A 20,729-nucleotide genomic window follows, 5' to 3' on the forward strand; every position below is an offset into this window, starting at 1 on the left:
TGATTATACTAACTCCCCTGAGCACCCCTTCTGAATTACTGGAAGATTTCATGGGAACAAATTTGAGAATATACCAGGGAACTGAGGGTTAAAATGTAGTAATTACATTATTGAATAGATATATAATTTTACATAGACATAGAAACTTATTTTCTAAACATCTGTACTAATATGAAACTGTCTGAACTGTCATCTATTCATGTTTTGTCATATGATATAGCAGCTGTCATATGTTATTAATAACAGACTTTTTAGCAACGCTATGCCTTTGAATTTTAGTTGAAATTGGAACGTGATTTTGACATTTTTTGTCTTTTACACTGAATGGTTTATAAAAGTTAATCTTCCTGAGACATTCTAGTGCTGAAAGATGAATCCTTTATACACAGCCTCAATTATATATTTTGTGTATTTATATCAGGAAGCTGGATTTTTCAGATTTTCCAGAGCTGTAGTTTTCACATGCTGAAACTCATTTCAGAAAGGCCTCTCAGGGGAAATACCTGTATTATACTTAACAATTACATGTTAGCTACAGCACATGCTGTACTGTGTCGCGATGAGGATATGTCAAAGGATTATTCATTTGGACTCCAGGAAGTTATTGTCAGCAAGGAAATTAAGGACAAAAAAAAAAAAATATTTGAAGGCCTTAACTCTCTATTTTCTTTAACTTAGGGATGCAGACTTGTTCCTGTTAGACACAAGAAAGGCTCAAGCTTCTGATGTGGGCTGGTTTGTGTTTGACATTACTGTGACCAGCAATCACTGGGTGATTAATCCACAGAACAATCTGGGCTTGCAACTCTGCGCTGAAACGGGGGACGGTAAGATCATAACTGTAGATCATAACTCCATATATGCTCTTGTCATCTCTTGCTAGGAATCTTTTCTGGCCGTGTGTTTTTTAACTTGACTGGGTGACAATTCACTGAGAGTTTATAAGCAAAGAACACGAGTCTTATCCTGCTGTAACTATAGCCTGCAAGCTTTCTATTATTCTTAATTCTGTAGACTATGGCAATTATAAAGCTAACTGAATCAAGTTAAATTAAATGAAGTTTGGGATAAAAGCTCCTACATAGAAAATGAAGTTCCATTTTAATGTTCTTCTACTGATGATTACATTCAGGTAACTCAAGCAGATTTGTGGAATTTTTGTTTTAGAAAGTTTCTAAAGATCTTTCTGGGCTGAAGCATGGAGAAAGGTATAAAAAAACCTCGGGACATTTCAGGAGGGACCTCATAGTCACTGGTACTGATGATGGAGAAAGATTAACAATAGGGTAATGTGGGAATTGGTTTTCTATAATTTGAAAAAAAAAAACTTCAAAACTTTTTTATTTTGAAATGGGTTAAAAATTTGAAATCTTGAAAATTTTTTTTAGCTGAAAATTAGAAAGAACTCTATCAAAACTGAAGTCAGAGCCGTGGGGTTTTTAGTACAAATTTACTAGGCTACTTCTTTATTCACAGTTATGCTCTTCATTAAAAAGTGAAAATACTTCTCAATGCAAAATAATATTTTTAGAAGAAATGTTCTTTACTTAGACTTCTTCAGAAACTAATAAAAAGAGACTTATATACTGTTTTTTCTGTGATGGTTCACTTAATCCATACTACTTTACAAGCAAACTTTCAGATTTAGCTCTTTCTTGTCAAAAAGCTCTTTATGTCAGAGGTCAAGGGATCTATGATGCCAGTTAATCTAAACCTTAGCTGACATAATGTTAATGAGTAGCAGAAGAAACCCTGGTGTAAGGATTAATATTTTTTTCTTCTTTCTTTGTTCTGCTTACATTTTCTCATTGTTTTTGATCTGAATTCTCCCTCAGGCTCAGCTGGGCTGTGAACAAAGCCTCTCATACTTTTTCGGCAAGTGCTCCGGCTGCTGGAGAGTTATGAAAAAATTGTCCTCCTTTAGGCATGGTGCTTAAAAAGGGAGTTGGCAGGCTTGAACCAGAGCGGATGATCATTTCACCTAATATTGCCTATACGGTCGGAGTACAGTCAATGGAAAAGGGAGGCAGCAATGCAAAGTAGACCACGTTGCTACTGTGTTCAACCAGCCTTCAAAAGCACTGCACCTGAGCCCGGGCTGTACGGGGAGTGACTCTGTTAGGCAGCCTGGTTTTGTGGGGCCATTTTTAAGCCCTTAAAATTCTGGAGAGGTGACACCTCCGTCAGGCATCCAAATTAGGTGGACTGGCTTTTGGCCAGCTTTCCTGCTCCAGAATAAACGCCATCCTTGACTTTTTTTTCCAGGAGATTCAAATACAGAAATTCTTGAAAATTAAATATCCATGAAAGGCATTCATTAAGAAACCCTGGAATCAGCAATTTGTTGGTTCTAGCCTCAAAATTATATCCATTCAGTAAACAGCAGGATAGTTTGTATGGGTAAAAGCAAACTTTTAGGTTAATACACTGAAGAAATTGTAAAAGAACAGTTTATGTAAATATTTCCCCTGTCCTACTCCCAAGATCAGAAAGGTGATAGATAATTTTCTATTTTAAATTCCAAAGCCATTGGCAGCTTTACCTTCTGCACCTCACTTATTTGAATTTCTCAACACAGCTGCTTGAATGAGGAGGGAATTCCCCTCTTCACTCACCTTCTGTTCCCTTTTCAGTTTATTCATGCAGGAAGAGTGCCCTTCTAGGGACTAAAGTTTTCAAAACTATAGGGAAGACCTGTGCTATACCACTTCAGCTTAGCATAGGGAAAATCATCCTTTCATGCTCTTACAATTTTGCTCTTAAGGCTTTGATTATTTTTATTGGGTTGCTGTTACTTCTGGAAGCTATTAGAAACACCAGCAGTTGAATGACATGTTTGTGTACAGAATGAACATGAATTTTTGTACATGACTCAGTATGTAGTGGACTCTGTCTGTAATGCAGAGAACCCCACCCACCTTCCCTCCAACCAGTTTTCTATGAAAGCTCAGAGACTGGTTCAAATCAACCCAGAAAACCTTCCCTTGGCTCAAGTGAACTTTAGGCCGTGCAGGTCTGAAGCACATTTCTTCATGCCTCCAGCTGTCCATTGAGTTTACAGGAGGTAGAGGAGTTCTGCCCGCATAGCTGCAGAGACATTTATGATAAGACCTGATCCATTAACCTTTCTATTGCAACAGACTATTAAACTAAATGGGATTCTGTTAAGTCACAGGATCCCTCTTTGAGGTATTCAGGTGCTGCACTGCGGCCCTGGATAATCAAATCTGTAAATACATACTAATTTTTAGATTTAAAAATTAGAGAGACTGAGACTCCAGGGTGCTACTGTATTGTTATCATTACCATTAACGGTAATCTTTCTTACAGTTATCTTTCAGTGACTTTTTATGCAATTACTTGTGTAGATATATTGCTTTGGTGATCCCTGAAGATGGTGTATAAACAATAATAATGTCTACATGAGGAATAAAAAAATTTGTAACTATTTAATATAACAGTGTGATAAAAACAACTTTGGAAGAATGTCTGGTTGTTGTAATTCATATTTTTCCCCCTTTGAAAATCCTGAAAAAGTACAAAAAGCCACATGACATTGGAATGTGTTTCCTTTTTTCTTTAAGACAGTATTTGGTATCATACATCTCATTTTAGCATGAAATGTAGACTTTTTCTCTTAATGGGACGTTTTATTTTGAACAGTAAGAATAAAGGTTTGCATGACACATATGGAAGCTGTCAACATATAATGCACTGTTTCCCTGAGGCTGTGGTAAATTAAGGATCAGGTTTTTTTGATTCTCTTTTTTAATGTCTCCTCAACATTCTGCAGCATCCCCTTTTGGCTGATTCCCTCCTTTTGACACCAAAACTCTCCATGGTGTTTAAAATGAGAGGTGATCATTTTCACACTGATGGAAGTGCGGGTGTTAGATGAATTGCAGCATAAAATCAATGCAGATGCAGAAACAATTTGAAAAGCTCCATGTGATGCTTTTCCTGTATGTATACCATATGTCTCCTAAGACTTAAAACATGCTCCAGTGAATCAGCACCTCTGTATTAACATTTAACATTTTTATAATTGGAAGTTAGCAACAGTTTGAACATCACTTTTACTGGAGGAGTATAAATAGCTGCAAAAGTATTCCTTTTGCTGTTTATATCATTGCTGAAGAGAACCTGGTATTGTCTACAGAAAATGGGAGAGGGAGATAACATGTAACGATGACTATTGATAATCCACAGAACAAAACATGTTCTGAACACACAGCTCTCAATACAACATCCTGGGTAGCCCCCACAGCCACGTAGTTCTGTGCCTTTTCTTAGATTACTGCAGCTTTCAGTTATTTTCCATCCACCTGCACATCAGAGGGGAAGAGACTGGTGGTAACTTTGTAAAGCCCAAGCCGATTAAGGTGATTTCTGTTGCCACATAGCCCTATGGAAGGTTTCTTTGGGCTTTCTTGCTGTTTGAAGTGGGCAGGCAGCAGGAATCCTCAGCTCCCCGACTCTGACTCTTACTTCAGGTATTTTTTTTCCTCAGAGCAAAGGGAAACTTGAAAGAAATAGGTTCCTTGATCCAAGTGAAGCCTGGGGAAGGCCAATTCTCTCTCCAGCATGTATTTGGGTACACTCTGACATGTGTTGCCTGGAAGGGGGTTTGGCTCCTAATCCTACATGCTGCAGGAAGGATTGGTAAGGTCCTTCTCCAGCAATGATGGGGGAGACATTAAGAGACACACTCTCTCTTTTTTAGCTTCTCGTCCTTTCAGCCTGGGCCTTCCAAGGTCCCTTTCTCCTACGAAGCCTTCAGAGAGGCAGCACGGCCACATTCTCTATGTCGCAGAGGATGGCTGGCTTGCTTTCAACCCATAGCAACCTGTGGCAGCACCCTGGCTTCTTCAGGTAGTTGGCTGCATACTATATATTGGGCTTGGCTTCACCTTTACAACACTAAATGTTATCAATCTCATCCCGAGGTTGCTGCCAGTCAACCTTGGCACCTAACTTACATGACCACGGTAGCCATCAGGTACTCTGGAGGATGCTGCTGGGTTATTACATTTAAGTCTCTTGGTGGATCTGGTATATACAAGGTAAAGTATCAGGAGTGAGTTCCCCTTCATTAGTGTCCTTACAGTGGGGGAATTTAGGATATATATATTTATATTGATATATATACGGACTTTGGCAGGCAATAGCTCTGCCTAAATTCTGAGCCATCTGGAAGCCATATAGCCATGTTAGCACAGCACTGAACCCGAGCTAATATATCCTGGCCCTCAGCAGGTTTTATTAGCTTGGGCTCAAGCACCGCCTAAGTACAGCTACATGAGTTCTGGTTCAGAGCTGACTTTGGCCAAAGGTACACTCGTAAATTAAACATGCTCAGGAATACTGTGGTGTGAAACGAGCCAGAGGGATCACTCTCTCAGTCTCCAAAATAGGGTGACCCCATGGCAGCTGCCCCCTTGGAAGAGGTCCCTGCAGCACTGCCTTGGGGTGCTGAGCACTCTGCGGTGGAGCTGGCATAGGACATAAGTGCACCAGGAGCACCATCCTACCCTGAGCAGAGCAGATGATCCAGCTCCAGGACCTGGGAGCGCTCCTGGGCACTCTTCAATTTACTCAGATAGGTGTAACCCCTGTTTCCAGCTGGGTCAGAAATACAGTCAGCATTTTCTTGTGTCTGCTTGTAGGAAGCAATGTGAACACACCCTTTGTTAGTAAGGGCACACTTTAAGCAGGAGGGTCAGGGAGGTGAGATGGGCTCCTGCCCCTTCTCCTGCCACCACTGCATGCTGGTGCGTACTGGTCCTGGCTGTACAGCTGTGCAATTCCCCTCCACCCTGCTCCCCAGACAGATGAAGGATACACCTGCTTCTCAGCACCAGTATTTTAGAGATAATGGCATTTGTGTTTCGTTTCATTCAGAAGGCTTTTATCCATTTTATTCTTTGGTGCATGACCGATTAATCTAATCTCTCCTTGTTTTATTGTCTTCCTGAACACATTTGGAACTGTGCAGAAAAGCCCTAGGACTCCCACAAACCATTCACAGTTTAAGTACATTAAATTGAAAGGATAAATAGGATACTTAGCAAGCGTATTTGTGTATGATTACATCTGATTTTTTGTGTAAGCATACATGGTACTGCCACATTATACAGCGTACCACAGTTCCTAACATGTTCCCAAGTGCTTTCTTCAGGAGCTTTAAGAATACTAGAATCAACACAAAAAGATACGCAAAATTCCTTCAACTGAACTGAATAAAAACAACAAAGTATAAGATTTTAAAAACAAAAGCTGAATCTTTAGTTTTGACTAAAGCTGTGAAGCCTAGGAAATGCAGAGCAGACCATCTAAGACCACCCATTTTTCAGAATTCCTTAAAGCCTCCAGGGTGCAGAAGAGTTAATAAAACACATGAGGCTTGTTTCAAAAGCATATTTTATGTTGATATAGATAAATGTGTCCACCAAAGGAAAAGTTTGCATAACAGTTTATGTAGATGATACAATAGAGACAGTATAAAATACTTTGGAGTGTTGAGGATGTCTTATATATGGACCATCACATTTGTGTTGTTAGGTTTTCTCTTCTTTTTTTAATAAGCCTTCATTTAAGCTTTGGTAGTCAAACTCTACCTCAATTCTTTTGTTTCCGTAAAGCCCCATCAGGAGCACTGTTCAGGCATGAGAAACCACACAAGTTTCTACCTAATTCTGAAAACTACTTTGCAAGCTTTCAGACAGGACAGTTTTTGCTCAATATTAGATGTTATTGGACCTTGTATACTCAGGGCCTTTCTGCAAAAGGCGTTTCCCAAACCTCATTTCAGATATCACTCCCCCCAAGGAGGAAACCATAGGTGTGGCACTGGAAATTTTTTTTCAGCAAACCAGAAGTGAATTCTCAGCATCACTGAAGTTTTCATTTCTATCTACAAATACATAAAATTATTACCAAAATAACTACTGTGACCTAGCAGTAGTGGTTAATCTGTAAAATATGTTTTGTGGCTTGTTGAACACTTTTGAAAGTAAATAAGTGCTTGTTTTTCATAACAAAATGAGTGGTTTGCTGCAGTTCGATGACTCAGGACAAAATAATGGATCTTGGAATCACTCATTGTCCTGTGTTGCCAGTGTGAATCTGGCCAAGATGCATAATGGCTGAAAGCTCTTGCAAAATTTGTGTCTGCTCAATGCCTTACATAAAATATATACTGCCTGAGGAAAGCCAGCCAAGTCACAAATCTTACCACTGTCATTGGCATCCACACTGGCGATCTCAGAAAAAGTCAGCTTTCTGAATGTCATGAAAAACGAGGCGATGTTTCCAGGTCAGGACTGTGAGACAGATTGTTATTGAAAGCTTGAAGGGCTCATGCATTTCCATTTGGAGCAGCTGGGGGGAAAATGAACTTTTAAGATGGAACTTGATCAGTTCATGAAAAGAATTGTATGATATGACTGCATGTCACAGCAGAAAAATGGACATAGTGACATTAAAATAGCTCCACAGTTGTGATCCTGAGTGCTATTCCTATTCTGTGGGAGAAAAAAAAAAAAAGAACAAAATCATAGGATTGTCGAGGTAGCACCTTTTCATAACCTGAACTTCACAGTTATTTTTGCAGCAGCGATTCCTTTATTATAAGAGGAGAGAACGTGAAAAGGCAAATAATATTCATTCAGTTCAGTCAGTCAAACCGGCACTTCCATACAACCTTTTATACAAACTGCTAAGGGCACTTTACTATCAAATAGAATAAAAGCCAAAAATAAGTTTAAGTGCCAAGTCAAACAAATACATCTTGCCAAAGACTCAAAATCATATGAATAAGGACTAAGGAGTTCAGCAGATTTGGAACATAAGGCTTTAAATAAGTCTTAGTCTCCAAATATACCTGTCAATATGGAGAAGAGATAATAAATTATCATAGTAGGATTGAGAAGCGCATGCCAGAATGTGAGGAATACAAAGGCTCTGGACTGTCCTCGCACAGAATAAGTCCATCTGTTATGCTTATTTGTTTTTTCTAGGTGTAGGGGCAATTGCAGTGGTTAGGTTCAGTGGAGCAGGCGCTAGCTGACTGCTGGTTTCTTGCAGTTTCTTCTTTTCTTCTAAAGTCTGAAGAAAAATCTTTGAAATCATCAGAATTAAAGATACGATGGAAGTATAAAACCAAATCTATTTTTCAGAATGCTTGACCACATTCAATTCTTGTCCAGAGAGGCTCAAGAGAAGCAGAGACACATCTTGCTGTTTTGGTTTTACCAGTTTCATGTGGGTGAAGCTCCGAGGGAAGGTGTAGTTAAGCAGGTTGACCTGAGTCATTCAGCTGATTTTAGAAAATATTGCTCTAATACCACAATATGGAACAACTGCGTGCTGGAGACACCTGGATTTTCAGTTGTCATTGAAGCTGAGAGTTTTCAAAATGCTTACAAGAAATGATAGACTAAAACTGCTTGCTAAAAATGAAGCCCATGAATGCTTCTTGCTACAAAGGCCAGTTCAGGGTAGCATAAGATTTTTCTTACTGTATTCTGAAATCCACACTATGGACAAAAGTGAGGACTACCTAACAAGACCATAGCACACAGATGGAGCTACTGTTGTGGCAGAAAGCTTGATGAATTTCAGAGGCAGGATACTTAGAAATACCTCCTGTTCAGGAAGGGGCAAAGCTTTGTGGTCTTAGACTGAAGGACATCTCCCCCACACACACTTTTTTTTTTTTTAATGAAGGATAATAGAAGTTCTGTAAATGCAAACTTTCTTTTGCACAGAAGCAACCTAAAATGGAGACAACATATGTGGTTTGAATTTCTAAACCAAACAGTTCAGAGATCCTCCTCGGAAGAAATATAGCGTCTCAAGGGCAGTGTATATTTTGGTTGCTTCGTCTTCTGAAAGTCTCAGTTAAGCTAAGGTATATGATAAACTGAGAGAGAAAAGTTTAATGATGAACCCACAGAAGTCAATAAAAGTTTTCCTGTTGACTGCACTAGAAGCAGATTCGGTGCATATACCACTCATGAATTGAACAAATGTGTCCTAAAAACTCAGGTTGGCTGCTTAAAAGATCAAGCAAATAAACGAATAAAGTCACCTAAGCTGTTTCTGTGTGTAAAAAGGTTGTGGGTTACAGGATTAATTTTTTATAGTAGCTCTCTATACCCTGAATAACCAAGTAAGCCTTAACTTGTGGAATCTTAATAGCCATCTCATTGCTGAAGTCTAAAGGAAACCCAGAGGAAACTTAATAATATTAAAAGTTATTTTAAAGGGAGTTCACATTGGTTTGAAGGATATTTTGCTTTGCACACAATATCCACCATTGTAAATTCAGAGAACCTAGACTTAAAAACAGAAAACCTCCACACATCTTTACAGCCCTCAGTATATAAATCTAATAGTATTCTTAAAATGTCCACCAGTAAGGTATTAATCTTTTACAGATAAAATTAAAATTCTTAAAGTCATTGGAACAGAAAATAAAGAAAAATAGTAAAAATATTCCCTCTAGAAATGAGGGGAAACTTGGAACTTTGTCTTAAGAGGCTAGTTTGTCCATGTTGCAATGAATAGAGAATAGTCTGTACAGTTTTTCATATCTGACTTGCAACAGAAGATTGGAACCTATAGAAATTAATGTTACTGAATTATTTAATAGTAACTCAAACACATGAAAAGAAGAATTAAAGAAACACAAGACTAAAAAGCCATTTAAAATGAAATCAGAAGCTTCAACAAATATATTTTTCCCTTGCAGTCAAAAAAGTAATTATCAAAATTGTTCAGAATATGTTGCCAATTACTCTGCTCCATAACTGCTAACTTTCTCAGTTCTTCTCTTGCCTTTGCTGGGCTCTCTGTCACTGGAAACATCTTAAACCAATTTAAAGTGCTACACCTGAATAAACATGTTGTAAAAGTGTTTATGTATTGAAGTGGGTCAGTTCAAGGTATGGTATTTGGCTGGAACTTCTAATTTCTCTTTTTACTGCAAAAGGGCTGCCAGAAGGAGGAAGTCTGAGCTGAATTAATACATTTGTTACAGTGGAAGTAGAATGGAAACTACTTTAACCACAAATCAAACTGCCTCTTTCATTTACGCCAGTGATAGAGTTTTTCTAAGAAATATAGACTCTGGCGTACAGCCACTGTACGTTTGTGTTTGAAAAGAAAACCTATATGCTTATTTCTATAAGGTTTACTCCTATGCTTATTTGCAAGTTCTTTTTCAGGATGATTGAGTTAACAGCATTATACGTTTGTGAGGCAGATGCTCCTTCCTTGCCCACGTAGCAAACTTTTCCAGTTGCTTTAGAAGAATCCCCAGGCGCCTCGATGCCGTGCAGTGCACGTGGTGCCTGTGCCCGTACCTTCCCGTTTAAAGGACCTCTGTGTCCCCCACCCAGCACAGCTGCACAGCTTCACATGACACTGTCTCATTTTCTGACGGTTGAAGGGCTCTGCATAATACACATACGCACAAAAGTGTTTATGCTGCCAAAATAAATTCTGTTAAGAGCAAGGGTTTATTTGCTAAAATGTCACTGATGCAGTTTCAGTGACTTGTTTTGCTTTCTTTTCTTTTACTGAGGTTTAGATCCTATAATATAGTGAGGTTACCACACAGTCCTGACTGAACAAATATTTTCAAGAAATATGCACATCCCCTGGGAACAGAACCAGAGTCAATAATGTACATATTTCAAACTCTGTTCTCTTGAAGGACTGAATGCCTTCCTACCTTTACGAGTGAATGAACATCAGTTTGAGTAACACTGCACTATATTTATTTTTAAAGCAGAAGTATATTTATTATCTACACTTCTCTTTGCTACCGATTTGCTTTGGGGATATAAGGTTCCACATCTCACACTCAAGTGATGCAGAAATTAGATGACCACATTACATTATCCTTTCAATAGCCTATAGACTTTAATGGGGCTCATTTATTTTTCAGTTCTATACATGTGTACATGAGACTGAATTAAAATATCTGAGTAATGAATAAGATATATAGCGCACAGAGACCGCAATTTAATGCAATGACAAACTACCTGTAAAGCTGTTGAAACTTTTGTAAATTGTTGAATTTTTTGTCTTTTAAGTTCCGTTCAACAAAATGTGGTTAGGATTCTTAATCACGTAAATTCAGGATTATGGGCAAAATCCTTGCCATGCTTCAGTCAGTAGTTGAACTCCCACTGTGGCTTCAGGACGGGCAGAAATTCACCTTTTAACTTACAATTTCCGTTACTTTATAGGTCGAAGTATCAGTGTTAAATCTGCTGGCCTGATTGGAAGACATGGGCCTCAGTCAAAGCAACCATTCATGGTTGCATTCTTCAAGGCAAGTGAAGTGCTTTTCCGTTCTGTCCGAGCAGCCAACAATAAAAGGAAAAATCAGAACCGCAACAAATCCAGTAGTCATCAGGAGTCTTCTAGGATGCCAAGTGTTGGGGGTAAGATGAAGCTATGATTTACTAGTCTGTTTAGAGGAGTTATGGGCACCTGCTCAAATGCAATGGAGTCACAGCACCTTAACAAGATACTGCTCATTGGCTGAACTGTCAGAACCTGTGTTCCCACTTCATTTCTACCTGCTCCCCTAGCTTTGCTTAAACCTCTTTTGTTATGTTGGCCCTGAGCATGATCTCCCTTCTATGAGACAGGTCACTTACATGTTTCATGGGCTCCTGGATGGTGAAATGCCCAAGGAGTTTGGGAAAGGCTGCACCTGAGCTTGAAACTAGTTCTATGCAGCAGGCAACTGGACGAGATCTTTGCTACACACGACAAAAAGGTAGAGAGAATAGAGAGAAGGGTTGCACCCCAACTGCACCCCAACAGTTGAAGAAGCCTCAGCAAAAGACAGTGTTTGGACTCTTGTTTAACTGCCTCTCAGCTGAAGAATCCAAGATGTAACACAAAAATCTGAATACTGAAAATGAGGAAGCTTAACCAATCTGTGAAAGTGTAAACTGTTTATGAGTTCAGACCAGCTGACACGTACAGATGTAAATACACGGTGTATCCCTGAATGGGAGTGAATTCAATCCCTTATTTACCTGAAAGGTACTGACAATAATGCACGTGAAAATGTTGTTAGTCCCATTAGAGCCTGGAGTAAGTTTTGCTCCAATTCTTTCCTGAAACGCTCCTTCAGCTGGAGGCACAAAGTCACTTTCTAAATATTCTCATTTTTGAAAAAACTTTTCTACTTTTTGGGGACAGGATGTGAAAATGTATCTTTCTAAAAGCATGGCAGATCATAGAATCATAGAATCATATAATCACAGAATACCAGGTTGGAAGGGACCTCAGGGATCACCTGATCCAAACTTTCTTGGCAAAAGCACAGTCTAGACAAGATGGCCCAGCACCCTGACCAGCTGAATCCTAAAAGTGTCCATGTTGGGGAATCCACCACTTCCCTGGGGAGATTATTCCAATGGCTGATTGTTCTCATTGTGAAAAATTTTCCTCTTGTGTCCAGTGGGAATCTCCCCAGGAGTAACTTGTACCCATTACCCCTCATCTTTTCCGTGTGACTCCTTGTGAAAAGGGAGTCTCCATCTTCTTTGTAGCCACCCTTTAAATACTGGAACATGGTGTAAGGTCTCCCCTAAGCCTTCTTTTCTCAAGGCTGAACAAAGCCAGTTCCCTCAGCCTTTCCTCATATGGCAGGCTTCCCAGTCCTTTGATCATCTTTGTGGCCCTTCTCTGGACCCTCTCTAGCCTGTGCACATCTTTTTTGTATAGCGGGGACCAAAACTGAACACACTATGCCAGGTGTGGCCTGACAAGCGCTGAGTAGAGTAGGATAATGACTTCTTTATCTCTGCTGGTGACGCCCTTGTTGATGCAACCCAGCATCCTGTTGGCTTTCTTTGCCGCAGCAGCACACTGTTCACTCATTGAGCTTGTTGTCCACCAGGACCCCCAGGTCCCTTTCCACAGAGCTGCTCCCCAGCCGGGTAGATCCCAGCCTGTGCTGCACTCCTGGATTATGTTTGCCCAGGGGCAAGACCTTACCCTTGTCCTTGTTGAACTTCCTAAGGTTCTTGTTAGCCCACTCTTCCAGCCTATCCAGGTCTTCCTGCAGGGTGGCTCTGCCTTCCAAAGTGTCCGCTTCCCTGCTCAGTTTGGTATCATCGGCAAACTTCATCAGGGTACACTTGATCCCATCATCCAGATCACTTATGAAGATATTAAACAGCGTTGGGCCCAATATCGATCCCTGGGGGACCCCACTTGTGACAGGTTGCCAGTTTGAAAAGGAGCTATTTACCACCACCCTCTGGGTGTGGCCTGTCAGCCAGTTCCCCACCCACTGCACGGACCACTTGTCTAGACCGTAATGCACCAGTTTCTCCAGGAGAAGGCTGTGGGAAATGGTATTGAAAGCCTTGGAGAAATCCAGGTAGACAATGTCCACTGCTCGCCCCACATCAACCGAGCAGGTTACTTTGTCGTAGAAGGCAATCAGGTTTGTCAAGCACGATTTATCCTTGGTGAATCCATGCTGGCTTTTCCCAATCATGTGCTTCATTTGGCTTGTGGTAGCCCCCAGGAGGATTCGTTCCATAACTTTCCCAGGGACTGAAGTAAGACTGATGGGCCTATTATTTCCTCGATCCTCCTTTAAGCCCCTCTTGTAGATGGGGGTGACATTAGCCTTCTTCCAGTCTTCTGGGATGTCCCCCTGATCTCCATGATGTCTCAAAGATTGTGGAGAGTGGCCTTGCAATGACATCAGCCAGCTCTCTTAACACCCTTGGGTGGATAACGTCAGGGCCCATCGATTTGCAGGGGTCAAGCTCCTGTAATAGTTCACGTACGTACCAACTCTTCACTGACGGATCTAGTACCAGCATATCAAAACCTCAATATAGATGCTATTCTTAAGCCCCATGGATGTCTACAAGCAAGCAAATTAGTACTTAGTGAAAGAATTCAGCCCTGGAGTAGAACACATCTATTTGAGGAGAACCATTATGAGCATTATGCATTACCTATATCCATCTCAGGACCTCGAAAGTGGCAGACTAGAGGCCCCTCTAATGTAATGCATAAGCCTTTCCCTGATCTTCTGCACAAGGATGCATTTTGCCTTAACAACCACAAACTGCTACTGAGTTGCTAAAGAAGTCATAGAAATTATTTGAATAACTTACCTTTCTAAAATTATTTAAAGTTTACCTGGTGATCTACTGGAATAAAATCCCACTAAAAGTTAAAAATGAGTATTAACACATATACTGAAACAAAAAAATTTTAATCTACTGTTTCAGTAGTGGGCTCAATTTTATTTGTATATGATGTATAGGTAGAAAAAATACTGTACTATTTCTCTATTTTCTGCTGAGGACCTGGAGCATAGTTATTTCTGAGGTAGATGACTGAGAGAGATGCACATGTTCCCTCTGAGGACCCTAGCTTTTGAAAAGCCCCCGACATTTGTTAAGGCACCAGTGATCTCCATTTACTACTGTTTTTTGTTTGCGTTTTTTTTGAGTATTGTCAAGTTTTCTGATTTTCTGTGTAGCTATACTCCAGCTATACTCCAAAAGGCTCATCTGCACAATTAACTTCTAATCCCTTCTTAGTCAATATTGCAGGGGAGCAGTTATAAATAAATAATGGAAGAAGTCCCAAACTAGAAAATTTTAGCTTTTTACTGGTAAAAAAAAGAAATTACAGGCTCTATAGCAGAAAGGCATTTTTTAAATTATTCATTATTTGTAAAGTTATATTGACTAAACATTTTCTCTTCATTAACTGCTTAAACTTCTTCTGATTTTTTGAAACAATGCAGGTTAAAAGTTGACTGAGCATCTTGCAATTCAGATGTGGTTTAAGCATGCACATCAGTTAAGCTTGCTAGCGATGCTCACTCAAAATTCATTCACTTCAGTAGAGGAACTGAATCTGCATTTTTTTCTGCAGAAACTGTTCCTTCTATTTTACTGCTATCCTATGATGCATGTCCCTATTTTCATAAAAGGGCTTTGGACTTCATGACACAACATGAGGGTGGGGGTTATATTTTGTTTGTTTGTTTGTTTGCTTGTTTGTTTTTAAATACAGTCAAACATGATCTGTGCAACTGCATTAACTCCAAAATACAATCTCTTACCTCAAGGGTAAGTAATATTCTCTTTGTACAAAAAATATTAAAAAAAGATTTTTCATATTTCCTGGAAAATGTCTACTAATTTTGAGAATTACATTATTTTGAGGGAGGGGAAGATCATTGAAGTACACGGTACTCACAAGATGCCTAAATATAATACTTTCAGATTGAATCCCATCTTTCTAGTCCATAAGGAAATGAGAATTGAACAGATTTGTTAAGCTTCCTTAATTACAGCAGGAAAGCTGAACACAAGCTCCCTGCTGGTTTAACCCGGGAAAAACTCAACACATGCCAGCAAGTTGCATCGGCATGAGAATTACCTCTGGAAGAACTGTCTGTATGTCTCAAAACACCGGTCAGCCTCATCTGTGTATCCAGTTGTGCTCCAGAGCTGTTGTAAAACAAGAAAAATCAGAACATCTCTAGTGAAATGAGCATTATGAAACAAATTTTCTCCTAACCCCTTTAGGCCCCCAGTCTGCATAAGCGTAGAGGTGCATCACTATATATGTTGATCCATGCCAGATCTCTGACAAAAAAGGTTGCAGTCCAAGAAAACCATATTGTTAAAACAAAATTAGGTTAAGAAGCAGTTGCATGTGCAGTTGCATCAAAGGCAGGGGCAGCGACCTTTGACTGGAGATGGAGGCAGCAAGATATGGGCAGGCTGGAATAGGTGGCAAAGCTGAAGGCAGATAAGTAACCACAGCCTCACACAGCAATGTCCTCCACAGCAAAACTGCTTGGAGGAGTAGCTCCTGCACCATGGCAAATCAGCTTCCTCGCAGTTTGCCTCAACAGTCCCCATATCACCAAAACTAACTTTTATTTGGCTGCCATTAATGATCAGTGATGGGACTTTTCATGCTATAAGTAAGTGATTCAAACCACTTTTTAATTTAGTAACTATTGCAACAATGCTTATTAAAATCTGCAGATGAACACACTGATGGCTACAAAGGCAATGTGCAGATTCTATCCAGATGCTCCCGTGTGCAAAAAAGACATGAAGGAGAGAACACATTCTTATTCCCAGGTCCTCACGTCTTCGCAGAATACAGGCAGAGTCCTTGCATGGGGACAGCCTGTTACCAGGGAAAAGCTATGCTCTTTTCCTCCTATTCACCAGCCCCGGGAACTGTACAAATGCAGTGGATATGCTGCATCCCTGCAGGCTTGTTGACAAATCAGAAGGCTGATTAGTGTAACTCATCTCTTCATATTTAAACCAAAGAAAAACCCAAAGAATTCTGTCCATCATCTTCCTCACAGCAGCCTGTCAATAGGCCATATTCAGTTCTCATCTGCGCTGATGCAAGACACTGTTGATGTAAATGACACAGTGATGGGTAAACATCGTTGTGTGATGTAGGTCCTTGTTTCTAAGCTTGTTCCATAATCTTTTATCTACAGTATCTAAGATAGACATTGACAGTGAAAAATGCTCATCTACAGTGGAAAATGCTCATCTATGTAGCCAGAGGTTATGTAGCCAGACCCAGATAGGTATGCTGTCATTTATATGTCACATTTGGTTATACTTTTCTCTGCAGATCAATCCCAAGTTTACTACAGTCATGCCTTCTTTTTCTCCTTCCTTTTTTCTTCTTCCTTTTCTGTTTCTTTTTTCCCCTTTTATTCCTCTCCACCACCCCCACCCCCCCCTTTCTCCTTCCCTTTGCCTCTTGGCTTTTGTCTTTTGCCTTCTTCCTTTTGCCTCCTTCTTTTCTAAGTTCTTTTAGAAAGAGGTCTTTTCTGGACCTCAGTGATTAGCTTTACTGTATTCTCAGCACATCAAAAAGGAAAGACCCACCGGGCAACTCAGTTCTTCCTTTCCACTAGATAACACATTTTTTTAATTATTAATGAAGATATACACAAACACAACATGAAGAAAATAAAATCTATATGTGTCAGTTATTATAACAGCTGGGCAAATGTTGACAGATTTGGAGTCAGCATCCCTGTGTTGCTAAGAACTTCAAGAGAAGATGACCTCAATACAGTGCAAAGACAGAGAGAATTACACTTAGCATACAGACTGCACCTGCCTGCCATGCACAGAGGGTTAACTGTGTATTATTTACCCAGTTTTATTTTGGTCAAACTGTAGATAAAAGGAAAAATTAAAAATTAAAAACAAAATTAAAACAAATCAAAACAAGACGACTTGTTCCCGAAGTACATCACATAACCCTTCCTTAAAACAAAGGCTGGCTTTATTTTTTTTTCTTTTGAACATCATCTAAAAAATATTACAGTGTAATTGGGCACTAGAGGATATCCACATTTAAATACTGAATAGTGACTTATACCAGGAAATTCAAAAACAAAGCTACATAATTTTTGGTCATAATGCAGTGAGATAAAAGCAGAAAACAATACTTAACTGTGCATTTCCTGTATTTTATTGGTTGAGGTCACACTAATTAATTAAGAACACAGTACTTTGTGTTAGTATATATAAACATGTCTGTATGTCTTTATTTCCCTTGCAAAAAAAAACCCCAAAAAAACCCAACTTGTTAAATTTCTTATAAATATATTTCTTGCCCTCCTTCCACAGCTCTTTCTGCTATGTAGGGGTTTGGACTCCAAATGCAGTCCCTAAATAGCTGAAGAACAATGTTTTCTTAGTCACAATAGCCTACAGTTTTGATTCTTGACAGAGTAAGCATATGGGCCTTGAAGCTACAGTATGTGAAATTGGATCCTTGGCACCAGATCTTATTATAAATGTCACATTTGATACTTACATGAAATGTTACATTACACACAACATTTGTCTTATATGAAAGATAGAATTCAAGGAAGGAATACAGATTTGCCCGAGTCTCACTTTCTTCGTAGGTGTGTGGGTTAAATAGTTTGCAGATACATGTCTGCATATGAAACACAGACCGTCATATCAGGTGTTCTGGTGTGACTGCTCATCCACCCCTGGTTAACCTATATTCAAATAATTCAGAGTATTGAGACAATGAAGACATCTATGCAATGACTTACATATTTATTATTCAGCCTTTCTCCTTTAACTGTAGGGACTTCTGCTACATTCTGGTGCTAGAACTTCTGTACATATTCTTAAATATGAAAATGTCATGACTGAGAGAAAACTGGCAAAAGCACAATCTTCAGCTTTCATTTGTTTGCCTGCTTGGGTGCTGTGTAAAATCAGATTGTGACTTTCCTGATTTTCTCATATGCATTTCTTTTCCACATTTTTCAGTCACAGATTTTTTGCAAAGTGACTTGCATTCTATATGATTGAATTTTAAATTCCCATTAATAGCTGAAACAGAAAAGCTCAATATTTACCTCCTATGAGCACTGGTATTAGTCAAAATCATTATACAGATCCTTGTAGAGTGATCAGTGAAACACTGTTCAAATTTTTTTAAGTTAAAGTTCCTTTATTCTCCACCACCTTCACCTTACTTCTAATGTGTGTGTAGAACATACTAGATTATTACAGACAACTCAGCACAAAGGATGACTAAGGGTTCTTGGTTATATTAAAGGCATATAGATTTTTGAAAACTCATGGTGTCCTAGGGTATCCTGCCTTGCTTCCAGCAGCTACTTCAGAAAGACACAGGACTCCCATAGGATGTGGGTATATATTTTGACCCTACATGCCCTGGCACAGCTGAGGGTATCTGAGATGGCAGTAAGTAATTAACTACCTGTGGAGAACCTTTAATGAGTGTCACTGAGAATCAGCCCGTGAAGGGCTAGGAAAATACCATAGGAAAGAAGGTAGTATTCATCTTTAAAAAGGACTGAGGATTTGGGGTATTATAGCTTAGAAAGCCTAACTTAACGTCCCTGGTGGTACTAGAACAAATTATTTAGTACTGCAGATGGATATATCTTGACTTGTGCACAGCTTTTGACACAGTTTCAGGAGACATATTGGGGCTCAGGTATATTCAACAGAAAATGGGTACATAGCCTGTTAAAAAAAAGAAAAAGCATATTCAAAGAGTGTGTTACCAATAACAGTAAAATTTGGGTGGGTATTTCGAAGGACATCTCATTGAGTCTCTTCTGGATCTGATTCAGTCCAACATTTTATTGGTAATTTGGATGATTGATCACTCCTCCCAGATCTGGTATCCTCTGTGAACTTGCAGAGAGCACACTCTGTGCTATTGTCCAGGTTACTAACAAAGACATTAATCAGTATTGGCACCAGTACTGATCCTTTAGGGACATCCCTTATAACCAGCTGCCAGCTGGACTTTGTACCAGTGATCACAACCCTTTCAGCCCAGCAGCCCAGCCAAGTTTCCACCCATTTTATTCTTTACCTATCCAAACCATATCTGACCAATTTGGCTATAAGAAAACAATGGGACACTGTATCAAAAACCTTCCTAAAAGCAAAGTGAACAACACCCCATGCTCTTCACAAGCCCACAAAACTAGTCAGCTCACCACAGAAAACAATCAGGTTGGTTAGGCACAGTTTGGCCTAGTAAATTCATGCTGACTGTTCCTAATCACTTTCTTGTTCTTCATGTGGCTGGACATGGCTTCCAGGACAATTTGCTCCACAAACTTCCCAGAAATTGAGGTTAAGCTGATTGCCCTTCTTGAGGACGGATGTGACATTTTCCATTTTTGAATCATCAGAAATATCCTCCGGTCACTATGAACACTCAAAAATGGCAGGGAGTGACTTTGCAATGATGTTGGTCAGCTCATTCCCCACCCTCAAATTCATTCCTTCTGCTCACATGGACTTGTGTATCTTCAATTTGCTTAAGTGGTTCCTAACTCTATTTCTTTTACTGTGGGTAGAGCTTCAGTCACTAGGCTCAGGGAGTTGGGAGTCCTGAGGGTAAATCTTGCCAGTAAAAAACAAGACAAAGAAGCCATTGAGTACCGTAACCTGTTCTGAGTCCTTGTCACTAGGTCCTCTGCCCTACTGAACAATGATTCTGTATTTTTCTTAGTTTTTCTTTTTGCTATGAATGTACCTATAGAAGTCCTTCTTGTTGACCTTCACATCCCCCACAAGTGTCAACTCCAGCTAAGCGTTGTTTTTCCTAACATCCACCTCTGCATGCTCAGGCAATGTGTTTATATTATTTCTGTGTAGCTCATCCCAATTCCACATTACTTTTACTTCCTGTTTGAATTTGAGCTCAGTCCAGAGTTTCCTATTCAGCCACACTGGCTTTGTGCCATACTTGCTTGATCTGCACATGAGAGTGGACTTGCCTTGTGCTTCTCTCAGAGGTTGTCCTGGGAGATCAGCCAGCTCTCCTGGTCTCCTTTGCCCTCCAGGCCAGTCTCCCATGAGATCATGTGAAGAAGATCTCTGAACAAGTTGAAATCTATTCTCCTGAAGTCCAGGGTTGCAATGTTGTTGTTGATCTTGGTCATCTCTTGGTAAACTCTTCAGAAGGGATAGGCGAGGAAGGAGAGGAGGTGGGGTAGCCCTGTATGTTAGGGAGTGTTTTGACTGTCTAGAGCTTGATGAAGGTGATGATAGGTTGAGTGTTTATGGGTAAGAATCAGGGGGAAGGCCAACAAGCAGATATCATGGTAGGAATCTGTTACAGACCACCCAATCAGGATGAAGAGG

The 20,729-nt window shown here is 39.8% G+C and overlaps 1 protein-coding gene across 2 annotated transcripts in view; it reads left to right on the forward strand.

Moving 5' to 3' along the window:
• BMP5 (bone morphogenetic protein 5) overlaps window positions 1-20,729 on the forward strand; it is a 61,770-nt gene that overhangs the window by 30,264 nt on the left and 10,777 nt on the right. For both annotated transcript variants that reach the window (XM_009279730.1, XM_019472186.1), the window contains exons 3-4: window positions 679-827; window positions 11,259-11,456. In XM_009279730.1, coding sequence (XP_009278005.1) covers window positions 679-827; window positions 11,259-11,456 — 347 coding nt within the window. The remainder of the gene's footprint in view (window positions 1-678; window positions 828-11,258; window positions 11,457-20,729) is intronic.

The sequence above is a fragment of the Aptenodytes forsteri genome, unplaced genomic scaffold, assembly GCF_000699145.1.
Source record: "Aptenodytes forsteri isolate BGI_AS27 unplaced genomic scaffold, ASM69914v1 Scaffold115, whole genome shotgun sequence".
Lineage (NCBI taxonomy): Eukaryota > Metazoa > Chordata > Aves > Sphenisciformes > Spheniscidae > Aptenodytes > Aptenodytes forsteri.